This window comes from Monodon monoceros, unplaced genomic scaffold (assembly GCF_005190385.1).
Source record: "Monodon monoceros isolate NGI ecotype Baffin Bay Population unplaced genomic scaffold, NGI_Narwhal_1 Super_Scaffold_19, whole genome shotgun sequence".
NCBI lineage: Eukaryota > Metazoa > Chordata > Mammalia > Artiodactyla > Monodontidae > Monodon > Monodon monoceros.
In genome coordinates, this window is record NW_021703775.1 from 14659312 (window position 1) to 14680152 (window position 20841).

General features: G+C 42.8%; 1 protein-coding gene across 1 annotated transcript in view; it reads right to left on the reverse strand.

Moving 5' to 3' along the window:
• Nucleotides 1-20841, reverse strand: part of DNAH6 (dynein axonemal heavy chain 6) — a 291735-nt gene that overhangs the window by 3158 nt on the left and 267736 nt on the right. The window contains exons 70-76 of the mRNA XM_029232839.1: nt 20613-20734; nt 12299-12428; nt 9484-9611; nt 5639-5824; nt 5020-5092; nt 4053-4204; nt 274-496 (exon numbers count right to left, since the gene is read on the reverse strand). Of these exons, the coding sequence (XP_029088672.1) occupies nt 274-496; nt 4053-4204; nt 5020-5092; nt 5639-5824; nt 9484-9611; nt 12299-12428; nt 20613-20734 (1014 nt within the window). The remainder of the gene's footprint in view (nt 1-273; nt 497-4052; nt 4205-5019; nt 5093-5638; nt 5825-9483; nt 9612-12298; nt 12429-20612; nt 20735-20841) is intronic.

Here is a 20841-nt window from a genome sequence, read left to right on the forward strand (position 1 = left end):
TAAATAAATAAATTGAAAGACACACACACAAAATAAACTATTTTCTACTCATCAGACTAATAGAAGCAAGCATTGGTTTTATAATATTAATCTACACTCAGCATTAAAACAAATAGAATTTACTGCATCTACAAATTTGTGTGTTATAAGTGGTCTTATTTTCAGCCTGGCTAATTGGCCCAAGATCACCCTTTGTACATTACAGTTCAGCATTTGGACTTTGATGATTGTAGTTTGCATTCGGTCATTATACTGATCTTAGCACATCCTCACCTGTGGTTGAGAGTGTTCCTGCCCGGGCCCCTGTCTTGTAAAGTGGGGAGTGGTAGAGTGTTGGGTTTGGCTCGTAATTTTGTTGAGGTTCAAAATGCACCACAGGCAGCATTGGATTCATCTGTCCGGGCAGTGCGTCTTCTATCACCATCTCCTTATTGTCCCATCGAGAAGCATCCATGAATATCCCATGGACAAGAACACCATCCTCAGGAGAGGGCAACTGAAAGACATGCAGAAGTTCATAGGTGAGAAGAGGAGGAGGGGTCGGTTTTGTGGGCCACCTCCTAGTCCTACAACCTCACTCAGTTCTAAGAACCAATCCAGAGATTCTCTTATCACTCACATTTTGGAGAGGAGAATGCCAAGGCTCCAGAAGGTGAAATAATTTGCTTCTCAGTTTGTCACCAAATCTCATACTTTTCACACTCCCACAGGCTGTCCGCTAGGGGGTACCCCTGGGAAACCCACTGATGGGCTTCAGACTCTGATATCATGATGTTAGAATTTTCCCCTTCTCATGGGAAGTGGATGGACAAGAGGGCTGTGATTATCATCTGTTATTTTTAGCAAGGCCTTTCAAAGATCTGGGTGCCGTTCCAGAAGATAGGTTATATATTGGCAATAATATTTGCAGAGTGCCTATGGAAAGCTTTTTAAGGGAAATTTTGCAGGAAGCGGGACTTCCCTGGTGGGGCAGTGGTTAAGAATCTGCCTGCCAATGCAGGGGACATGGGCTCCATCCCTGCTCCGGGAAGATCCCACATGCCTCGGAGCAACTAAGCCTGCATGCCACAACTACTGAGCCCGTGTGCCACAAGTACTGAAGCCTGCGTGCCTAGAGCCCATGCTCCGCAACAAGAGAAGCCACCGCAATGAGAAGCACACGCACTGCAATGAAAAGTAGCCCCTGCTCGCCACAACTAGAGAAAGCCCGCACGCAGCAACTTAGACCCGATGCAGCCAAAAATAAATAAATTAAAAAAAAAAAAAGAAATTTTGCAGGAGAAAGAGAGACAGAGACAGAGACCCTGTCCCTCAATGTCCTGTGATTAGAAGTCACCACTGGTATACAATTTCTTCCAGTTGTGGGCTTCTGTGTATCCTTCCTCAAACATTGAGTGAACTTGGCCAGTTCTGGGGCCCTAGACCTTTGGATAACTGGAGCTTCACACCTGCAGGCAGAGGACCAAGCTGTGTGGTCATAAGGGGTGTGTTTTATAGTGAATAAAAGGATGGTAAGTGCTTTTTGGTTGGACTTTACTACCTAGCGTCCTGTAGTTTGTCCCTCGCGTGCAGCGAGGTAGAGCAAGGCCTTCCTGTTTTGGGGGCTGCTCTGTATGCTTGTGCAGGTTTGCCTGAGTAGAGGCTGAAACCATCCTGCCATCCACTTGCCAAGCTGTGTGTAGGAGCCGTCTGCACACACACAGAGCGAGTGCCTTTTCCTAAATGGCACAAAGGCGGCAATGGGCTGACAGTGGCCCTGCTGTTTGTAACAGAACTCAAGTCGTCCAACAGTCTCCTGCTGTGTCTTGCAGACGTTTGCTGGGAGGACCAGGAGATGGGCTGACTACACAGTTTGCAGTCTCCACAGAAGGCAGGCGGCATTCCCAGGCATCACTGTGGTTCACTGCACATGACCCGCGTGGAGATGTGTGTAGACTGGGGCAGGCTGGAGGGACAGAGGTCCCGGTGGTCACTGTAAACACCTGATCGTCAGCCAGTCTATGTGGCAGATGGAGCGTGCCGGGCACAGAGCAGGGCCAGCATCCAGGACGGACTGGACGAGGGCTTTTATGTGGGTGTTGCCCTGCCCTCCTGCAGCCTCAATTAGTCCTGACCTGGGCCTCCGATGCTCTCCTGGCTAAGAAGGGTCTCAAAATAACAAGGAGTGCATCTTTCAGTTGATTTCCCCCTACTTTTGCATGCAAATACTTTAGCATCAAAAAAACTTTGATGCTAAAACAAATTCCCTTAAAGACGTAAGCTCTTTCATTGTCATTTTAAGATACAGGTAATTAAGAGGCATGGGGTATTACAGCATTTCATAGAGTAATCCATGAATATGGGATCAATCTCATCTTTGTGTGTTTTTGCTAATCAGAGCAAAGACTAGATCAAGCAGATCTGAGTGGGTGGATACTGATTAAGTTACGCAGGAACAATTCCTACTAATACCATGATACTTTAAGGAAGGTTTAGTAACAGCCACTTATCCCATCTACACTGACCAGCTAGTGAACACATTCTTGGCAAAAGCAATCTGGAGCAGATCTTTGCTTTCACAGCACACATAGAAAATTACATTAATAAGGCCCACTGGGGTGGACAGGTGCTTTGAAGCAGAGGTTTCCCTGCCCCATCAGTATCTCAGCACGTTGAAAGTGGGCAGCTCAGATTGGCAGTGGTGGCTCTCACCCCGGCTATATACTGGAATTGCCAGGGGAGCTTTAAAATATAATGATGACTGATATAATTGGGGTGATTTTGACATAATTGGGTGTGGACTGAGCATCAGGATGTTTTTAAAGCTCCATAGGTGATTCTAACCTGCAGTCGAGGTTGAGATATTCTAGAGCAGGGGTTCTGAAACTCAAGTGGGCTAAGAACCCACTTGTTAAAATATAGATTTCTGGGTCCCAGCCCAGTTTCTGATTCAATCTGGAATGAATCCTTGGAATTTACATTTCTTTTTCTTTTTTAAATTGAAGTATAGTTGATTTACAAAGTTGTGTTAGTTTCAGGTATACAGCAATGATTCAGTTAACATATATATGTCTATGTCTATATATATATATATGTATATATAAAATATATATATATACATACACATATACTTTTTCAGATTCTTTTCCCTTATAGGTTGTTACAAAATATTTAGTATAGTTCCCTGTGCTATACAGTAGGTCCTTGTTGGTTATCTATTTTATATATAGTAGTGTGTATATGTTAATCCCAACCTCCTAATTTATCCCTCCCCCCTTCCCCCTTCGGTAACCATAAGTTTGCTTTCTACATCTGTGAGTCTATTTCTGTTTTGTAAATAAGTTCGTTTTTAATAAGTGCCCAGGTGACGCTGATGCTGCTGGTCTGCGGACCACATTTTGAGAACCTCTGCTCTAGAGGGAGTAAACTATGTAAGCAAAGAGTCTGAACTGCTTCCTTAGTATTGATACATTCCTATTGGCTACGTGATGTAGTTATAGTTATATGATATGTGAAGTTAGCATATCAATTCTGCGAGGAGGCAGCTGAGTGAGCGAGGCAGATAAGTTTAGCTTAGGGTAACAGTTATTTATTGTGGCTCACTGTGTGCTGGTCACCTGACACCTGAAGTCTCTGTTGTCTTGCCTACAGCTCTGAGGTTGGTGGCGTGAGCCCCATTTTGCGGATGTGAACGCTGAGGTGCAGACATGTTAGTAATTGCTCTTGCAGACACAACTGGGGAGGGAGGAAGTCAGAATCTACTCAGGGCTGCCCAGTGCTGAAACTCTGGTTTTTAACCTCTTGCCATATTGCCTCCGCACGAATGAGAAAGTTACTGTAGGTATCTACAGTATTGCTGTAGAATATATTTTTACAGGTCAGACTAATTTAGGCAGTTCTCATCCGGTCACTGCTAATTGGGGAGCTTGTCTTGGGGCTGTGAGTCCCACCCTGCCCTCTCCCACTCCTGCAAATGGAAAGTGGGGGGGGTAGGGCAGGGGAGATTGCCCGAGATACTGGATGACAGTGGGACAGAAGCTGCTGTGCTGTGACAACTGTCAGGGGGACAATACCTCCATGTCCATGGGCAGTTCTTGTCCAAACTGCACTGTCTTGGCAGCGTCTATAACTGTGGCTTGATCCCGATAGATAGGAATCATGTTGTACTTGAAACTCAGCTCATCTATAGGCAAATTATATTTCCGAGCATGATTTTGAAGAGTTCCTGTAAATATGAAAGCCAGAAACCTGGGTTACTATTGCCCAAACATGGTCCTCACTCGCCTCAACCAGGATGCTCTGGCGTTAGAGAGCTTCCTCTCCATCCAGAGGACCCAACCATTAACATCTTACTCTGAATTAGTTGGGAGGGGTGGAGCAAAAGCATGTGCGAATTTTGGTCCTGGTTGGGAAGAGAGGGGAGGCCAAGTCTAAAGTGCACCGCTCTGCCAATGAGAGAGACAAGCCCGTGAGGCAGTTTCAGAGCCCAATCTCCCCAACTTTAGCATCTTGCGTAGCTTGTCTTGTATGGGCTGTCTGTAGGCTGTTTAGAAGGCACTCAGGATGAGACAGATGAAGGGCTGGGCTCATTAGCATCTAGGAGCCCAGAGACCTTGGTCCCCTCTGGGGTCCTGGGCAGAATCCCTGAGGGCCACTGGAGGGATAGTAAGAGTATTTTTTAGAGGGAAGGACGCTGCTCAGAGGTGGGGCCAGAGAAGGTGGAGAGCAGGTAGTGCCCTTGAGCATGGGTTACGTGGGGACTTGGGGTAGCTGTGTGCATTCACAGGGCAGCAGCATTTGCACTGGTAACCTGAGAGGAGTGGGCATTAGGTTGCTGGGGGAATATCTGCTATCTCTGCCATCCTTTCCCCACCCCAGCAAGCGAGGAAGAGCAGGGCCTTGTTCGGCTGCCTTATAATCAACAACTCCTTGGTTAGGCCATCAGCAGCCATGCCATTTTCAAAGTTCCTAGAAACCCGGCACAATTCATCACACCTAATGATCGTTCCTATGGGATTTTTCTAGGGAAAGCACTGGTACCTGTTAGAAATCCTTGAGGAAAGAAGAAACCGGAGATCCAGAAGGACTTAGGCTGTCCTCTTTTGAGCCACAGCTGAAGGAGAAACATTACACCATAATGTACTTTTTTTTTTTTTCTGAGATAGAATTTGTCTTTTAAATCAAAGTTGTATTTTGGAGGGTGTCCAGGAGGCAGAATCTAAACTGGTCCTGAGTTATCACCAGCCCCATTCTTACTGCCTGCCCTGTCCCCCTTCCTCACCCACCAGGCTGACCATAAACCCAGAACCTGGTTATTACAGAAGTTCTAGAAGGGGGAAAGGGTGGCAAGGTCACACCTGACCGTTTGGACCCATGTCAGATTGGTTCTGTACCTCATGGTGAGGTCTCGTGAACTAGATCTGAAACTCCAAGGATGGCCTGGAATTAAAATGGACTGTGGGGATAAGGGTCTAGGGAAAACTATACTATAATCAGCATAAGACTTTCAAACTGATGCTATTCTGGAAGTTTCTGTTTCTTTGGGTTCAGATGATACCTCGATGGTTGTCAATATTTCAGTTAGCGAGGGCTTCCTAAGAACTTGAGGGCAAACCGTGTCATCAAATTCATCAGACCCCAAAGAAGTGAATTTTCTTACGTCCACAAATGCAGTCCTCAGAATAAGGTCTTTGACCCACGATCCTAGTGGCTTCAGGGATGGGTAGGCTGTGTTGGACCACAGAGAGGGAACCTGGTTGTTGAGGAAACTGTTATACACTTTTTCCATTTCTTCAGACATCACCACCAATCCAGCAATGGCTTTGTTGAGCGTATCTAGAGAGGTCTGAAAGAATAAAAAGGGGTTGGTGCCCTTCACAGATGTAATTATCAGGTGGGAATGAAACTTGTTCATGGTAGCAGGTGTTGCCTTACGCTTAAGGACCTGCTTGCTGGGTTCCATCCTCTCTGTAAACTATGTGCTGGACCAGACGCTCCAATCTTTCATGCATTTTTTTTACATGTGACCAGAGGGGTGTAAGACCTTGTAGTGGAGGTGATTCAGGCATAATAGCAGGATCCAGTGAAGTGAAGAAGGGAAGGCGGAGAGATGGCCCCCAAGTATGTTGAGAAAAGCCATCATCCAGCTCTCATCCAGGCCAAAGGAAGAATGGGCCTAATGATTAGTGATTTGGGAACCATTGACAGGGGGATGAGGACGTGGGAAGTACCTCTAACTGCCAAGGGGGAGCCTGCGGCCCCAGGAGTTATAGCAGAAAGGGGAGATGAGTTATAGCAGAAAGGGGAGATTCTTAGATGAGACCAATCTTTCAGCTGATTCCAGAGAGCCTCCTTATACTGGAAACACTTTTTTTTTTTGCAGTACGCGGGTCTCTCACTGTTGTGGCCTCTCCCATTGCGGCGCACAGGCTCCAGACGTGCAGGCTCAGTGGCCATGGCTCACAGGCCCAGCCGCTCCGTGGCATATGGGATCTTCCCGGACCAGGGCACGAACCCGTGTCCCCTGCATCGGCAGGCGGACTCTCAACCACTGCGCCACCAGGGAAGCCCCTGGAAACACTTTCTAAAGGTATGTCCCTTATCCTCCCCTCATCTCAAAAAAAGACAGAGGCCGGCAGTAGTCCTGGGAGATGCTGGACCCACAGCAGCCATGGGAAGTACAGGGTTATATCCGCCACCTGGCTAAAGGTAAAGGCAGGCCATATAGATTTGTATGGCTCTCATGGGTTCCAGTTTTGTGACAACTACTGCCATACATGGGGAAGATATTACAGGAAGATGTTAGAGACCAAACTTATGTTGATTAAAAAACTAAGTCCTAGGACCACATGCAGGTAGTTCTAGAGATGGGCGACATGTGACAGAACAGGTCTAGTCATCCTTCTATTCCTTCATGGAGTTACTCCCCTCCTCCCAACTTTTTCACAAGAGGCAGTGATAGAAGAGAGGAGTGTTAAGTAGGATCTGAGGAACCATTTGCAGCAGAGCTCAGGAAAAAGGGCCTCAGCCAGAGCCCAAACAACCCTCCATCTTAGACACCAAAAATGGAAAGAGGTAGCAGAAGACTTATCTAAGATTCATGGAGAACACTTAAGTCAGCGAGCTGCAAGGGCCAGGCTGCTAGTGCCTTCCAAAACAGCGTAGACAGAGGTCACATCGCGGCCAGTTCTCTCAGAGGAGGCAGCTAACATGTAGTCATATCCAGCGGCAAGAGCGTACGTCAGAATGTTCTCCCTATGGCTAGCGGCCTTGTCTCTCCCAGGACTTGCCCTGTCTCACAGTTCTGTAGCCGTCTGGAGGAGAGTGAGCTCACCAAGATGGCAGCCCGAGGCCCCTGAGGCTCCCGCCCTCCCCTGGCCTTTCTTATCACTACCACTGTGAGGCCTTGCTGTTTGCTGGGTGAGGTGAAAGGGAGGCTGGGACAGAGCCAGGGCAAGGCAGGACAGGGCAGGTGCCAGGATGACGGAGATCTCTGGTGCAGGCCCGGCATACAGTGGTGGCCACCACCCCTCCCTCCAATGGGAGTGCTTGGCTATGACTCCTGATTGCCTTGCAGGCTGCTTCTCCCAGGGCTCCTCTCTCCTCTACTTGTTTTTAGGTGAGTACTGCCATTAGTGGTGGACACTATTGTTTGACCAGAAGAAGTGACCGCTTTGTTCCTGAAAGCCACATTCGTTCACTTGCATGTTCAGATATTCATGGAAGATTTAGGACGTGTCAGGCACTGGGGAAACAGAGATGACTCATATACTAGTCTCCTTCTCTTCAAGTTCATTGTCTACTGGGGGAGCCATACTCATGGAGGAGTTATTACAAAACAAGGTGGTACATTGTACACAATTACAGTGATGGACACAGACACCTCAAGTGATGGAGCCCTGAGGAGGGGTCCCTGTCATCTGGTGGTGGAGGGAAGGGCTGGTGTTCCAGGAAGACTTTATGAGGAAGTGACATTTGGACTTGTCCATCTTTAAGTGGGTGAAAGGCCATACATGATGTGGAAGATGTCAGAGATGAGCAGCAACCATCTCCTCTTCCTCCTCTGAACAACAGTATCCTCCTAGTTTTATCTGGGCACAGAGCAATCCAATACACATATTGGGACTACATTTCCCAGCCACCCTTGCAGCTGGGGTGTTGCCATGTGACCAAGCTTTGGCTAAAGGGATATAAGAAAAAATGATGTATGCAACTTCTGGGTTACATTTTTACGAGGAAGCTGCTCTCCCTCAGCTCTCTTTCCCCTGTCCCAGTGGCTGGCAAAAGGGGACAGTTGGAATGGCCACCTTAGTCTCAGAGATGGAAGCTACCTGTTGAGACTGGAAGAGCCAGCCCTCCAGCTGAGATCGTTGGATGAGCTCACAAAGCAAGATTAACTACCTGTCCTAGACAGAGCTTTGTCTGGGCTCTTAACTGAGAGAGCGGTGAATTTCTATCCTGTTTTGGCCACTGTATTTGGGGATCTTTATCACAGCAGCTTCATCTATACCCTGGTTCATTCAATGTAGAAGGTAATAAGCTCTGACCTGACTACCTGGCCTGCTGACACTGGTTTACCTAACCAGATGCCATAGGCCCAAGGTGATGACATAACGTATTCAGCTGACCCAGTGGCCCCCTAACTCACAAGCCTGGGTATTGCCAGATGACCAGAAACATTTGGAGACTTTCCTTTCCTAATAGGGAAGAGACGGTCTTTAAAAGATCTACCCTAGCTGCCCTTCCCAATCTTATCACTCAGCCTTGATTCTGTGCTAGGTATTTGGTTCCCTGCTTGGCAGTAGATCTTTTCCTGTTACTGTTCAATATTTGGTCTCTAATAGTTTCCCTTGTTAAAGTTATGCACAGAGACAACAGGAAGTCCTGTAGCCAGCATTACAAAGTCAATGCCATTCAGAAAGTATTCCTGAGCATAAGGCAAAGGTCTAAATAGTTCTTCTTAAATTTTAGTTGCACTGACATCATCTGGGGGAGTTTATTTAAAATTCATATCCCCAGGAATTCCTCAAGGAACCCTAACTCCGTAGGTCTGAAGTGGAATCAGGGAATCTACATTTGAACCTGCAGCACAGTGGATCCTAATTTAGGTGTTTTGTGGCCTCCAATTTAAGAAACTCTGGTTGTCATAGTCTTCATAAAGACTATGATATTAAAAGCAAACTAGCCATCAGGAACAAGCACGGAATCTCTCTTAACTGAGTGCTAAGGTCCCTGGTCAAATTCCTAATGAGTCAATGGTAATTCTAAGGGTGCAAGTTAGGATAATGAAGGGTTTGTAATGCCACATAGTCACTAGGCCATTATTAGAGATAGGGAACACAGACCAGAGGAGGGTGAATTCGGGTTTAGACAAGTTGGGCTTGAAGGGTTGTTAGCATATCCAGATGGAAATGTTGAAGTGATGGGAATGGAAACTTCACATCGTTATACACTCTGCACAAAGCTTTGATACCCAATAGCAAGGATGGCAGTGAGCGTGCATACATGTATTAGCCTCAGCAGATTGTTAAACCGGTCCACTTCCTGTCCAAGAACAGTGGTCAAGGAGTTAAGGCGTCCGTGAGGATCCTTGACAAAAAGGCTCTCGGAAGCGTTCTGCATCTCCAGAGTTTCTGAAACACACACGGCTGATTCATCAGATCAATTATTGTTGATTTCTCTCCTTATCTCATTGCTATTGGAATGCACTTATCTTAACCTTTCTTAAAGCCAACTTCTCTTGTCCCTGGGGCCTAGGCTGAACGGGAGTCAGGCCGCTCGGACTTCAGTGGCAAGTGCTACCTGGTAGACAAGGGACATCCCTGAGACCAGAGGTACCAGGGGTCCTGAGTCGTCTCCTCTGCCTTGTGTGTATGCGGCATATGTAAGCCTCGCTCTTCCCTACACACCCGTGTTGCATCTAGGAGAGGAGGGGTTGGGGGCAGGACACCCCCGGAGAGAGGAGAGAGACAGCATTTATCCCAGGTTACTGAGTGTTGTTCAAAGGGACTGACTGAATTGTGAAATGGGTCCATGTTTCAAGCTGGATTGAAAATTGTGCTCTTCTTTTTCCCTACAATCCACCCAGTGGAGGCTCATATAAGCTCTAAAAAATGAAGGGACTGCATTTTCCTTACATAGATGAGTAAAGTGTGAGAAAACAAGTGGATCTGAGATATGTACATCAATCTCCTCTTAACCACTCACATTTTGGCTGCTGTAGAAAAATCACACAGCAGTGTGGGTAAGTGCAAGCTCTTGGGCCCACAGGGCTGCGGTTACATGCCTACACTCTTCTCCTTTTGTCAGTCCCCTCGGGCTATTCGGAACCTCAGTTCTCTTGTTGAGCCAATTGCACCCCTGCCCCTCAGTCTCAGCAGATGGCATGGCTTATCATTTCACAGTAAAAGTACAAACTATGAAGCGTGGAGAGAAAAACCTCCTAGGTGTCAATGGAACTCTATGAAACAAGTATACTAACTTTCCATCCATCATCCATCCATCCATCCAGCCAGCCAGCCAGCCATCCATCCACCTTCATCCCTTTTTCCACCCAGTCCTCCATCTTATGTTTATTAAAAATGCTTCCTAAAATAACTCAGTTGCTTCAATATCAACATAACTCTCCACTCAAGAAGAGAGTCTTCTGAGGGGCTGCTTTAGGAGGAACATAACTGACTTCTGAGGTCACACACGTCCTTTCTTTTCCAGGGGCCTTAATAGTATTGGCAAGACTTAGTCTGTGTTACTGTGATGTAATAAGAAATATGTATTTTGGTCTTTGTCCCCAGCTTCTGGCCAGAGCTCCTAAAACTCTTATAATTTCCTCATTGATAAGAGTGATGGGAGCATCATTTCTATAATTATTGGTTTCTGACCCCAACTCCTGAAATAGCTCCTGAGTGACAAAGGTGAAAGGAACATCTTTTGTTATTGATAACAAGCCCCTTTCCACCACACCTGAGTTTATGTTAATGGGATGACTCTTGGACCACCCCTAAAGATGAGGGGCTGGTTGTCAGGGGAAATAACCATGTGATTAGAGAGTTGGAACTTCTAGCTCTACTCTCTGACCTCCTGGGAGAGGGGAGGGGCTGGAGGTTAAGTTAATCACTAAAGGCCAGTGATTTAATCAATCATGTCTACGTAATGAAACTTCCATAAAGACCTAACTGAAGGGGTTTGGAGAGCTTCTGGGTTGGTGAATGCATCATGTACCAGGAGGGACTAGACCTCCTGCCCTTGGGACTCTTCCGGACCTTGCCTTATGTACTTCTTTATCTTGCTGTTTACCTTTATCCTTTAGTATACCATATTAAGTCATCTGGTAAATGTAAATAACCACTTCCCTGAGTTCTGTGAGTTGTTCTAGAGAATTACTGAACCCCAGAAGGGGGTTGTGGGAATCCTCGATTTATGGCTGGTTGGTCAGAAGTACAGGTCACACCCTGGGGACTTGTCGGCATCTGAAGTGGGGACAGTCTTGTGGGACTGAGCCCTTAAACCGTGGGGTCTGTGCCCACTCTAAAGTCATAACTGAATTGTAGGACACCCAGCTGGTGTCCAGAGAGTAACTGCTCAATGTAGGGGGGAACCCGTACACTTGATGCCAGAGTATTGTGAATAGAGACAGAAACACAGTTTACTTTTACAGTCACTAGTTTTTTTTTTATGCCTCATCTTTTTTTCCCCCTATAATGACATTTCCAACCATGAACAATACATGAAGACATCTAAATCTACAGTCACTCTAAGAAAAGTGTGAAAGTGGATTTCTGTGATGATTCAGGAAGATTCCCTAACTCACCAGAAAACAAAGTGAAATAATCTAGCCACCTCTCTTGTTGGAGAAAAAAAAAAAAAAATGAAATGGATTCCAGAGCAGGGCTGTCCAATAGAATATTTTATGATGATGGAAATGTTCTCCATTTCCATCAGTTCAGTATGGCAGCACTTAAAATGTGGCTAGTGCAACTGAGGAAATGAATTTTAAATTTAATTTAAAGTTTAAATAACCACATGTGGCTAACGGCTACTGTCTCGGACAGTACAAGTCTAGAGATGTTAGAAAACTCAGGAAGAAGTCTGGTTAAAGTTACATTGAGCTAGAAACCAACTTGTTCCTCATGCTTCTGGCAGTTAAGATGTCAAGGTGCTATAGGCTTCTCGTCTATAAGTGGAGAGCTCTACATCAGAAGAGCTCTCTATGTAAAGAAAAAATCTGCATAATAAGCAGATTTGGACACCTGCCTATCACTCAGCTTTTGGAGTTTATTCCTAAAAGTCCCATTGTACGTGTATGCTAGGAATTACTTACTACCTGGAACTCTGGTCCGGACAGAAGCAACGAGTTCTTGGACAATCTCATCATTGCTCTTTCCCTCTCCACCAGAAGATGACCTTGGCTGAACCTCAAGTATGGTGTTGATTAAAGTGTTGGTCTCTTTGTACTGTAATGGTGAGAAGAGACAGAACAGTGAAGAACCAAATTCTCAAAAAAATAATTTTTCACACATAGTTTATTAGAGAAATAATGGCAGTGGCCAAAACCAAGGAAATTTTATTTTATTTATTTATTTATTTATTTTTTGCGGTACATGGGCCTCTCACTGTCGTGGCCTCTCCCGTTGCGGATCACAGGCTCTGGATGCACAGGCTCAGCGGCCATGGCTCACGGGCCCAGCAGCTCCGCGGCATATGGGATCTTCCCGGACTGGGGCACGAACCCGTGTCCCCTGCATTGGCAGGCGGACTCTCAACCACTGCGCCACCAGGGAAGCCCAGAAATTTTATTTTTTTATATTGAAGATATAGTTGGTAAAATGTGCTCATTGGAAATGATAGTGTTTAGTTCTCAGTGTTATAGTTAAACATTTTTGGTTGAATAACAATGTGAATTTACTGAATGTCATTGAACTGTATACTTAAAATGGTTAAAATGATAAATTTCATGTTACATGTGTTTTACCACAGTAAAAAATGGTTAAACAATTTTTGGCTAATTATTTAAAAGGCAGTTATGAAAGTGAGGAGGAAATAATGAGAATTCAGTTTTAGAACATACTTTTATTTAAATAACATTTTCTCAAGGGAACCCTCCTACACTGTTGGTGGGAGTGTAAGTTGGTGCAGCCACTATGGAAAACAGTGTGGAGGTTCCTCAGAAAACTGAAAAGAGAATTACCATATGATCCAGCAAACCCACTCCTGGGCATATATCCAGACAAAACTATAATTCAGAAAGATACACGCACCCCTATGTTCATAGCAGCATTATTCACAAGAGCCAAGACATGAAAACAACCTAAATGTCCATTGACAAATGAATGGATAAAGAAGATGTGGTACATGTATACAATGGAATACTACTCAGCCATAAAAAAGAATGAAATAATGCCATTTGCAGCAACATGGATGCAACTAGAGATTATCATACTAAGTGAAGTAAGTCAGAAGGAGAAAGACAAATACCACATGATATCACTTATATGTGGAATCTAAAATATGGCACAAATGAAACTATCTACAAAACACAGAGACTCACAAACATAGAGAGCAGAGGGGGTGGGGGGTGGGGGAGGGAAGGACTGGGAGTTTGGGATTAGCAGATGTAAACTATTATATATAGGATGGATAAACATTGGATAAACAATGGATGGATAAACAAGGTCCTACTGTATAGCTCAGGGAACTAGATTCAATATCCTGTGATAAACCATAATGGAAAAGAATATAAAAAAAAGAATGTCTCTATGTGTATAACTGAGTCACTTTGCTGTACAGCAGAGATGTGCACAACATTGTAGATTAGCTATACTTCAATAAAAAAATAACATTTTCTCAATTAGAAAAGTATTATGGGGAATTCCCTGGTGGTCCAGTGGCTAGGACTCCATGTTTTCACTGCCGAGGGCGTGGGTTCAATCCCTGGTTGGGGAACTAAGATCCTGCATGCCATGGGGTGCAGCCAAAAAAAAAAAAAATAGAGTGGTAGAATTTAGAAAAGTATTATAGCTTATTATTGAAAATTTAGAAAACACAGAAAAGTATAAAGAAAAATATTCATGATCTTGCTTTTCAGAGATATTTATAACTTTAGTTTACCTCCCCCACCCCCTGGACATTTTCTGTATATATGTGCATATAGTTTTAAATATTGAGCCCATACAATTTATGTAGTATTTATTCTTTTTCAATTTCATGAACATTTTCTCACATCACTGAAAAATCTTCATGAGTCCTGTTTTCAGTGACTGATCCTTGCTGGTTTGAATGCACTATAATTAATATAGTTGTTTATTTACTTTTTGGATAGTTCTATTTTCCAGATTTTCTTTTAGAACTGTGAATAGAATATCTATATATGAATTTCATCCACTATCATTTACATTCTTTACATGATATATTACCAAAGGCATATTTTTAAACTGTGTATTACTACATTGATTTCTAACAACACTGTATCAACTTACACTCCCAACAATAGTGTATCAGAGGACCTGTCTTTCTGTCTTTGTAAGAATTGCTATCATTGCTTAAAAAATCCTTTCCAATTTGATGGGCAAAATAGTTTTTCATTGGTTTGCACTTCTTTGAGGATTAGTAGAGTTAAACATTTAAAATATAAGTTCATTGGCTATCTGTATTGTCTTTATAAATTATTTATATATTTTGTACATTTTGAGTTTTAGTGTTTATTACTATTGATTTATAGGAGATAATTCTATAATAAAGATAATTAACTATTTTCTATTTTTTTCTTGTTGTAAAATACACATAATATAAAATTAGCTATCTGCACTATTTTTAACTGTACAGTTCAGTGGTATTAAATACACTAATAATGTTGTCACCACCATTCATCTCCATAACTCTTTTCATCTTGGAAAACTGAAACTCTGTACCCATTAAACAATAACTCCTCATTTCCTTTCTCGCCAGCCTCTAGCAACCACCATCCTACTTTCTGTCTCCAAAATTTTGTCTACTCTAAATACCTCATATAAATGTAATTATGCAGTAGTTTTCTTTATTTGACTGGCCTCTTTCACTCAGTGTCATGTCCTTAAGGTTCATCCATGCTGTGCAGAATTTCCTTCCTTTTGAAGGCTAATAATATTCCATTGTATGTATACACCATTGTTTTCCTATCCATTCATCCACTGATGGACACTTGGGTTGCTTCCATGTTTTAGCTATTGTGAATAATGCTGCTATGAACATGGGTGCACAAATATCTTTTTTTGTCCCTGATTTCAATTCTTTTGTGTATATACCCAGAAGTGGAATTGCTGGATTATATGGTAAATCTAATTTTTTTTTTAAGGAACTGCCATACTGTTTTTCACAGAGGCTGTACCATTTTACATTTCTCTTTGGAGGAATGTCTATTCAAGTCCTTTGACCATTTTTGAATTGGTTTGTTTGTTTTTTTGTTGTTGGGTTTTAGGAGTTCCCTATATACTCTGGATATTAATCCCTTATCAGATATATAATTTATGAATATTTTCTCCCATTCTGTGGGCTGCCTTTCTCTCTGTTGAATTAAAATGAAAAAATTAAAATAAAATAAACTTTCATGAAGTCCAATTTGTCTGTTTTTTTATTTGTTATTTCTGCCTTTGGTGTCATATCCAAGAAATCATTGCTAAATCCAATGTCATGAAGCTTTTTGTCCTATGTTTTCTTCTAAGAATTTTATATTTTTAGTTCTTTTTTTAAAAACGTCTTTACTGGAGTATAATTGCTTTACAATGTTGTGTTATTTTCTGCTGTATAACAAAGTGAATCAGCTATACATATACATATATCCTCATATCTCCTCCCTCTTGCGTCTCCCTCCCATCCTCTCTATCCCACCCCTCTAGGTGGACATGAACACTGAGCTGATCTCCCTGTACTATGTGGCTGCTTCCCACAAGCTATCTATTTTACATTTGGTAGTGTATATATGTCTATGCCACTCTCTCACTTCGTCCCAGCTTACCCTTCCCCCTCCCCATGTCCTCAAGTCCATTCTCTACATCTGCATCTTTATTCCTGTCCTGCCCCTAGGTTCATCAGAACCTTTTGTTTTTAGATTCCATATATATGTGTTAACATACAGTATTTGTTTTTCTCTTTCTGACTTACTTTACTCTGTATGACAGTCTCTAAGTCCATCCACTTCACTACAAATAACTCAATTTCATTTCTTTTTATGGCTGAGTAATACATGTGCCACATCTTCTTTATCCATTCATCTGTCGATGGACACTTAGGTTGCTTCCATGTTCTGGCTGTTTTAAATAGAGCTGCAATGTACATTGGTGTACATGACTTTTTTTGAATTACGGTTTTCTCAGGGTATATGCCCAGTAGTGGGATCCTGGGTCGTATGGTAGTTCTATTTTTGGTTTGTTAAGGAACCTCCATACTGTTCACCGTAGTGGCTGTATCAATTTACATTCCCACCAATAGTGCAAGAGGGTTTCCTTTTCTCCACACCCTCTCCAGCATTTACTGTTTGTAGTTTTTTTTTTTTTTTTTGCGGTACAAGGGCCTCTCACTGTTGTGGCCTCTCCCGCTGCCTAGCACAGGCTCCGGACGCGCAGGCTCAGCGGCCATGGCTCACGGGCCCAGCCGCTCCACAGCATGTGGGATCTTCCCAGACCGGGACACGAACCCGTGTCCCCTGCATCGGCAGGTGGACTCTCAACCACTGCTCCACCAGGGAAGCCCTGTTTGTAGATTTTGATGGCCATTCTGACTGGTGTGAGGTGATACCTCATTGTAGTTTTGATTTGCATTTATCTAGTGATTAGTGATGTTGAGCATCCTTTCATGTGTTTGTTGGCAATCTGTATGTCTTCTTTGGAGAAATGTCTATTTAGGTCTTCTGCCCATTTTTGGATGGGGTTGTTTGTTTTTTTGATATTGAGCTGCATGAGCTGCTTGTATATTTTGGAGATTAATCCTTTGTCAGTTGCTTCATTTGCACATATTTTATCCCATGCTGAGGGTTGTCTTTTCGTCTTGTTTATGGTTTCCTTTGCTGTGCAAAAGCTTTTAAGTTTCATTAGATCCCATTTGTTTACTTTTGTTTTTATTTCCATTTCTCTAGGAGGTGGGTCAAAAAGGATCTTGCTGTGATGTATGTCATAGAGTGTTCTGCCTATGTTTTCCTCTAAGAGTTTTATAGTGTCTGGCCTTACATTTAGGTCTTTAAGCCATTTTGAGTTTATTTTTGTGTATGGTGTTAGGTAAGGGTCCAACTTCATTCTTTTGCATGTGGATGTCCAGTTTTCCAAGTACTGTTTGTGGAAAAGACTGTCCTTTCCCCATTGAATGGTCTTGACACCCTTGTCAAAAATCATTTGACCATATATGTGAGGGTTTATTTCTGGGCTTTCTATTTTACTTCATCGGTCTATATGTCTGTCTTTATGCAGTACAAGTGTTTTGATTACGTTAGTTTTATTGATTTCAAATTTTATCCCATCGTAGTTGGAGAAGATAATTTGTATGATATTTATCTTTTTAAAACTATTGATACTTAATTTGTGGTCTAACATATGGTTTATTCTGGAAAGTGTCCCATGTGTGGACAGTTAACTTTTTCTGTTTTTTTTTTGTTGTTGTTTCAAAGATGTTTTGCTTTGTCATTTAATTTTCTTATACCTTTTGGATATACTCACATGTTCTGGCTCTTTCTAATGTGATTTATTTTTCAATTGCTTTTTATGCTTAGAAATTCCTTTTCCAAGGTCAATTAAATATTCTCAATTGTTCTAGTTTTTTTTTTTTAATTCAGAAACATGGTATCTTCTTATGTATATTTGTTGGAACCTCTTAGAGGTTTTCTTTATACCAGTCACAACACTCGTTTCCACTTACCTGAGAAAAGAGTTCAGAACCTGGGATTACAGATCTTGGTTGTAAAAGTTATATTTTACATAATAGATCTTCTTTCAAACATGACTTTTGACATATTCATTAGGTCCTAAACACACATGCGACATTATCTACTTAATGTTATGGTTAAATAGTTTGGTTTCCTTGCTCAGTGCCAGTTGTTTAATATTATGACTTTTCCATTTTAGTTCTTGACTTCTTGGTCAGACAAAAGTCTTGAAACATTTAGCGCAGCCAGGCTCAATTCTCTTTACTAGTCTCTGGTACGCATCTATGTAAGTATAGTTTGCTGGTCTGAAGAAGGAATCCTTTGTATCTTTTGCATTAAGTCTCTGTTGATGGCAAGAGGCAAAATTGTCTAACTTAAACCAGCAAAGAGAAGGGGTATCTTGGCACATATAGCTGGGAAGAAGAGGACACAAGTCATGTGGGTTTCAGGCATGGATGGATCTAGCACTCTCTCTCTTGTGTATATTTGGTTGTTTCTCTCATTCTTTCCTATGGCAGATGACCTTCTTCCATTTGGTAGGAAGAAGGGGTAGGGGGGTCAGGGATGAGGGCACAGAACGCTGCAGGTATGCAGCATCATAGGCAGTGATTCCAGAGGAAAGGCATTTTCCTCCCTCCTCCCTCCTAGGATCTATATATCCTATAAAGGAATCTCATGCACCTAGTGTGGGCCATGTCCCTGCTCCTTGGACCAATTCCAGGGGCTGGGTGGTGTTGCGCTGCCTTTGGCCAGGCCTGAGTTACATGCCCACCTCTGTGAAGGTGGAGAGTGGTTGGAAGTTTTACCAGAATCTAATGGAATGAGGAAGGGGAAATTTTCCCAAAGGAAAGAGGTGGGAGTAGGGGATGTACTGTACCAGAGAAACGAAGGAAGGGAGGCTGGGAAGAAAAACATAACTTGGGGCTCACTACATGCCTACTGTCTCGTTCTCAGTCATTCTGAACCAATGAAAACACAAAAAACTACATTCCCAGGTATATACTGCCAAGAGTGTTACCCCACCCGAAAGTCCTGTGCTTCTCACGGGATGCAGTGAGCCTACCATTTCCACATTCCTCTCTCCCTTCTCTCACCTCCGCACCCACCCACTCCAGAACAAACAGATGATTGAATATTAACACGAGGTTTGGCCACCTGTTTTTCCTCCTGAAAGTGGAATCAGGAAAAATAAGATATTCCAACTCTTCACTGAATGGCAAAGCAATTTTTAGGGGAGAGAACATGACATAGGTCATGTCATGTTCTCTGAGAACATGATCATTGAGAATTTCCACTGTTGTTTTGCATGGATTCTGTGATAACTAGGCAGACCTTACCCTCTAATTTGTCTCTAACTTGTAGGGGCCAAATTTAAGTTGAAAAGAAAGGTGATTCCCTTCAGCTTCGTGAGGCCAACCTAGTCTCCAACCTTTAGAGTATTCCAGGGCTCCAGGGACATACCTCTTTTTGTGGCTTTGGTTCACCTAAAGATGCCAGACTATGACAGATAATAAAACTGGAAGGGTATGTAATGGCCCGGTCATGGGGGAGCCTTGATTGCCACGCTGAGGAGCTCGGACTACCCTTAGGTAATGGTGTGGCATCAGAGGGTCTTGGGGGAGTAAAATTGTCCAGTTTGCTCTTTGGACCTACTGCTGTGGTCTGGTACTGTCACCTTGATGAACTGTACTTTTATTTTTTAATTTAATTTAATTTTTAAATTATTTTTAAAAATTGAGATATAGTTGATGTACAATATTACATAAGTTACAGGTGTAAAACAGAGCGATTCACAATTTTTAAAGTTATACTCCATTTACAGTTATTATAAAACGTTGGCTATATTCCCTGTTGTACAATATATCCTTGTAGCTTATTTATTTTATATGTAGTAGCTTATACCTCTTAATTCCCTACCCCTGTTTTGCCACTCCCCCTTCCCTCTCTCCACTGGTAACCAATAGTTGATTCTCTATATCTGTGAGTCCGCTCCTGTTATATTTTTTGTTATATTCACCAGTTTGTTGTATTCTCTATTTTTAATTTTTTATTATTTTGGCCATGCCGTGTGGCTTGTGGGATCTTAGTTCCCTGACCAGGGATTGAACCCAGGCCCTTGGCAGTGAAAGTACAGAGTCCTAACCACTGGACTGCTGGGGAATTCCTGTTGTATTTTTTAGATTCCACATATAAGTGATGTCATACAGTATTTATCTTTCTCTGTCTGACTTATTTCACTTAGCATAATGCTCTCCAAGTCCATCCATGTTGTTGCAATGGCAAATTTGATAAACTGTGCTTTTAAAGAACAGTGTTTTGATTTCTCTGCCTTGGATATTTGCTATTGTACTTTTATAACCTACTCATCTTGGGGGGGGGGTCCATAAATCTTTGTGAAATATGTTACAAGTATGCCCAGCATGGAGGGAGAAGTGCAAAAGAAAAAGGACGGTCTGGATTATCATCCGAATCCCCATGTTGCAGGAGACTAGCAGGTAGATTATGGACTAAGCAGAGGCTGGAAGCTGAGGGGGTGGCTGGTGACAAGAAGATGAATGACGATCTTAGGATTCTGTGAAGGATCCAGAGGGAGCAGGCTAAATTGGAACCAGATGTCGAAGTCGAGGTGAAACATTTATTTTATTTGTTTATTTAAGAAGATTATAATTTACAGAGCCAGTGAGGTGATTATTGATGTTTCAGGTTTATATACACAATATGAATATGTCTTTTAAGTTGAAAGGCCACGTACCTGGAAAACTAGGTTGGCATTTTCATGCATTCCAAATATTTCTGGGTCATCTATCAAAGGCAGGTTTTCAATGTGGTCTTTAAACTCTTGTAGGCTGTCAGCCAAGGGTGCAAAATAGATACCTGTTATTGAAAACACAGAAGGCAATACGTCTCAAATAGACGAGCTTTGAGTACCGCCAGGTTTGGTGCTTCTGTGTCTGTTCAGATGGTGGCTGTAGCCAGCTGCC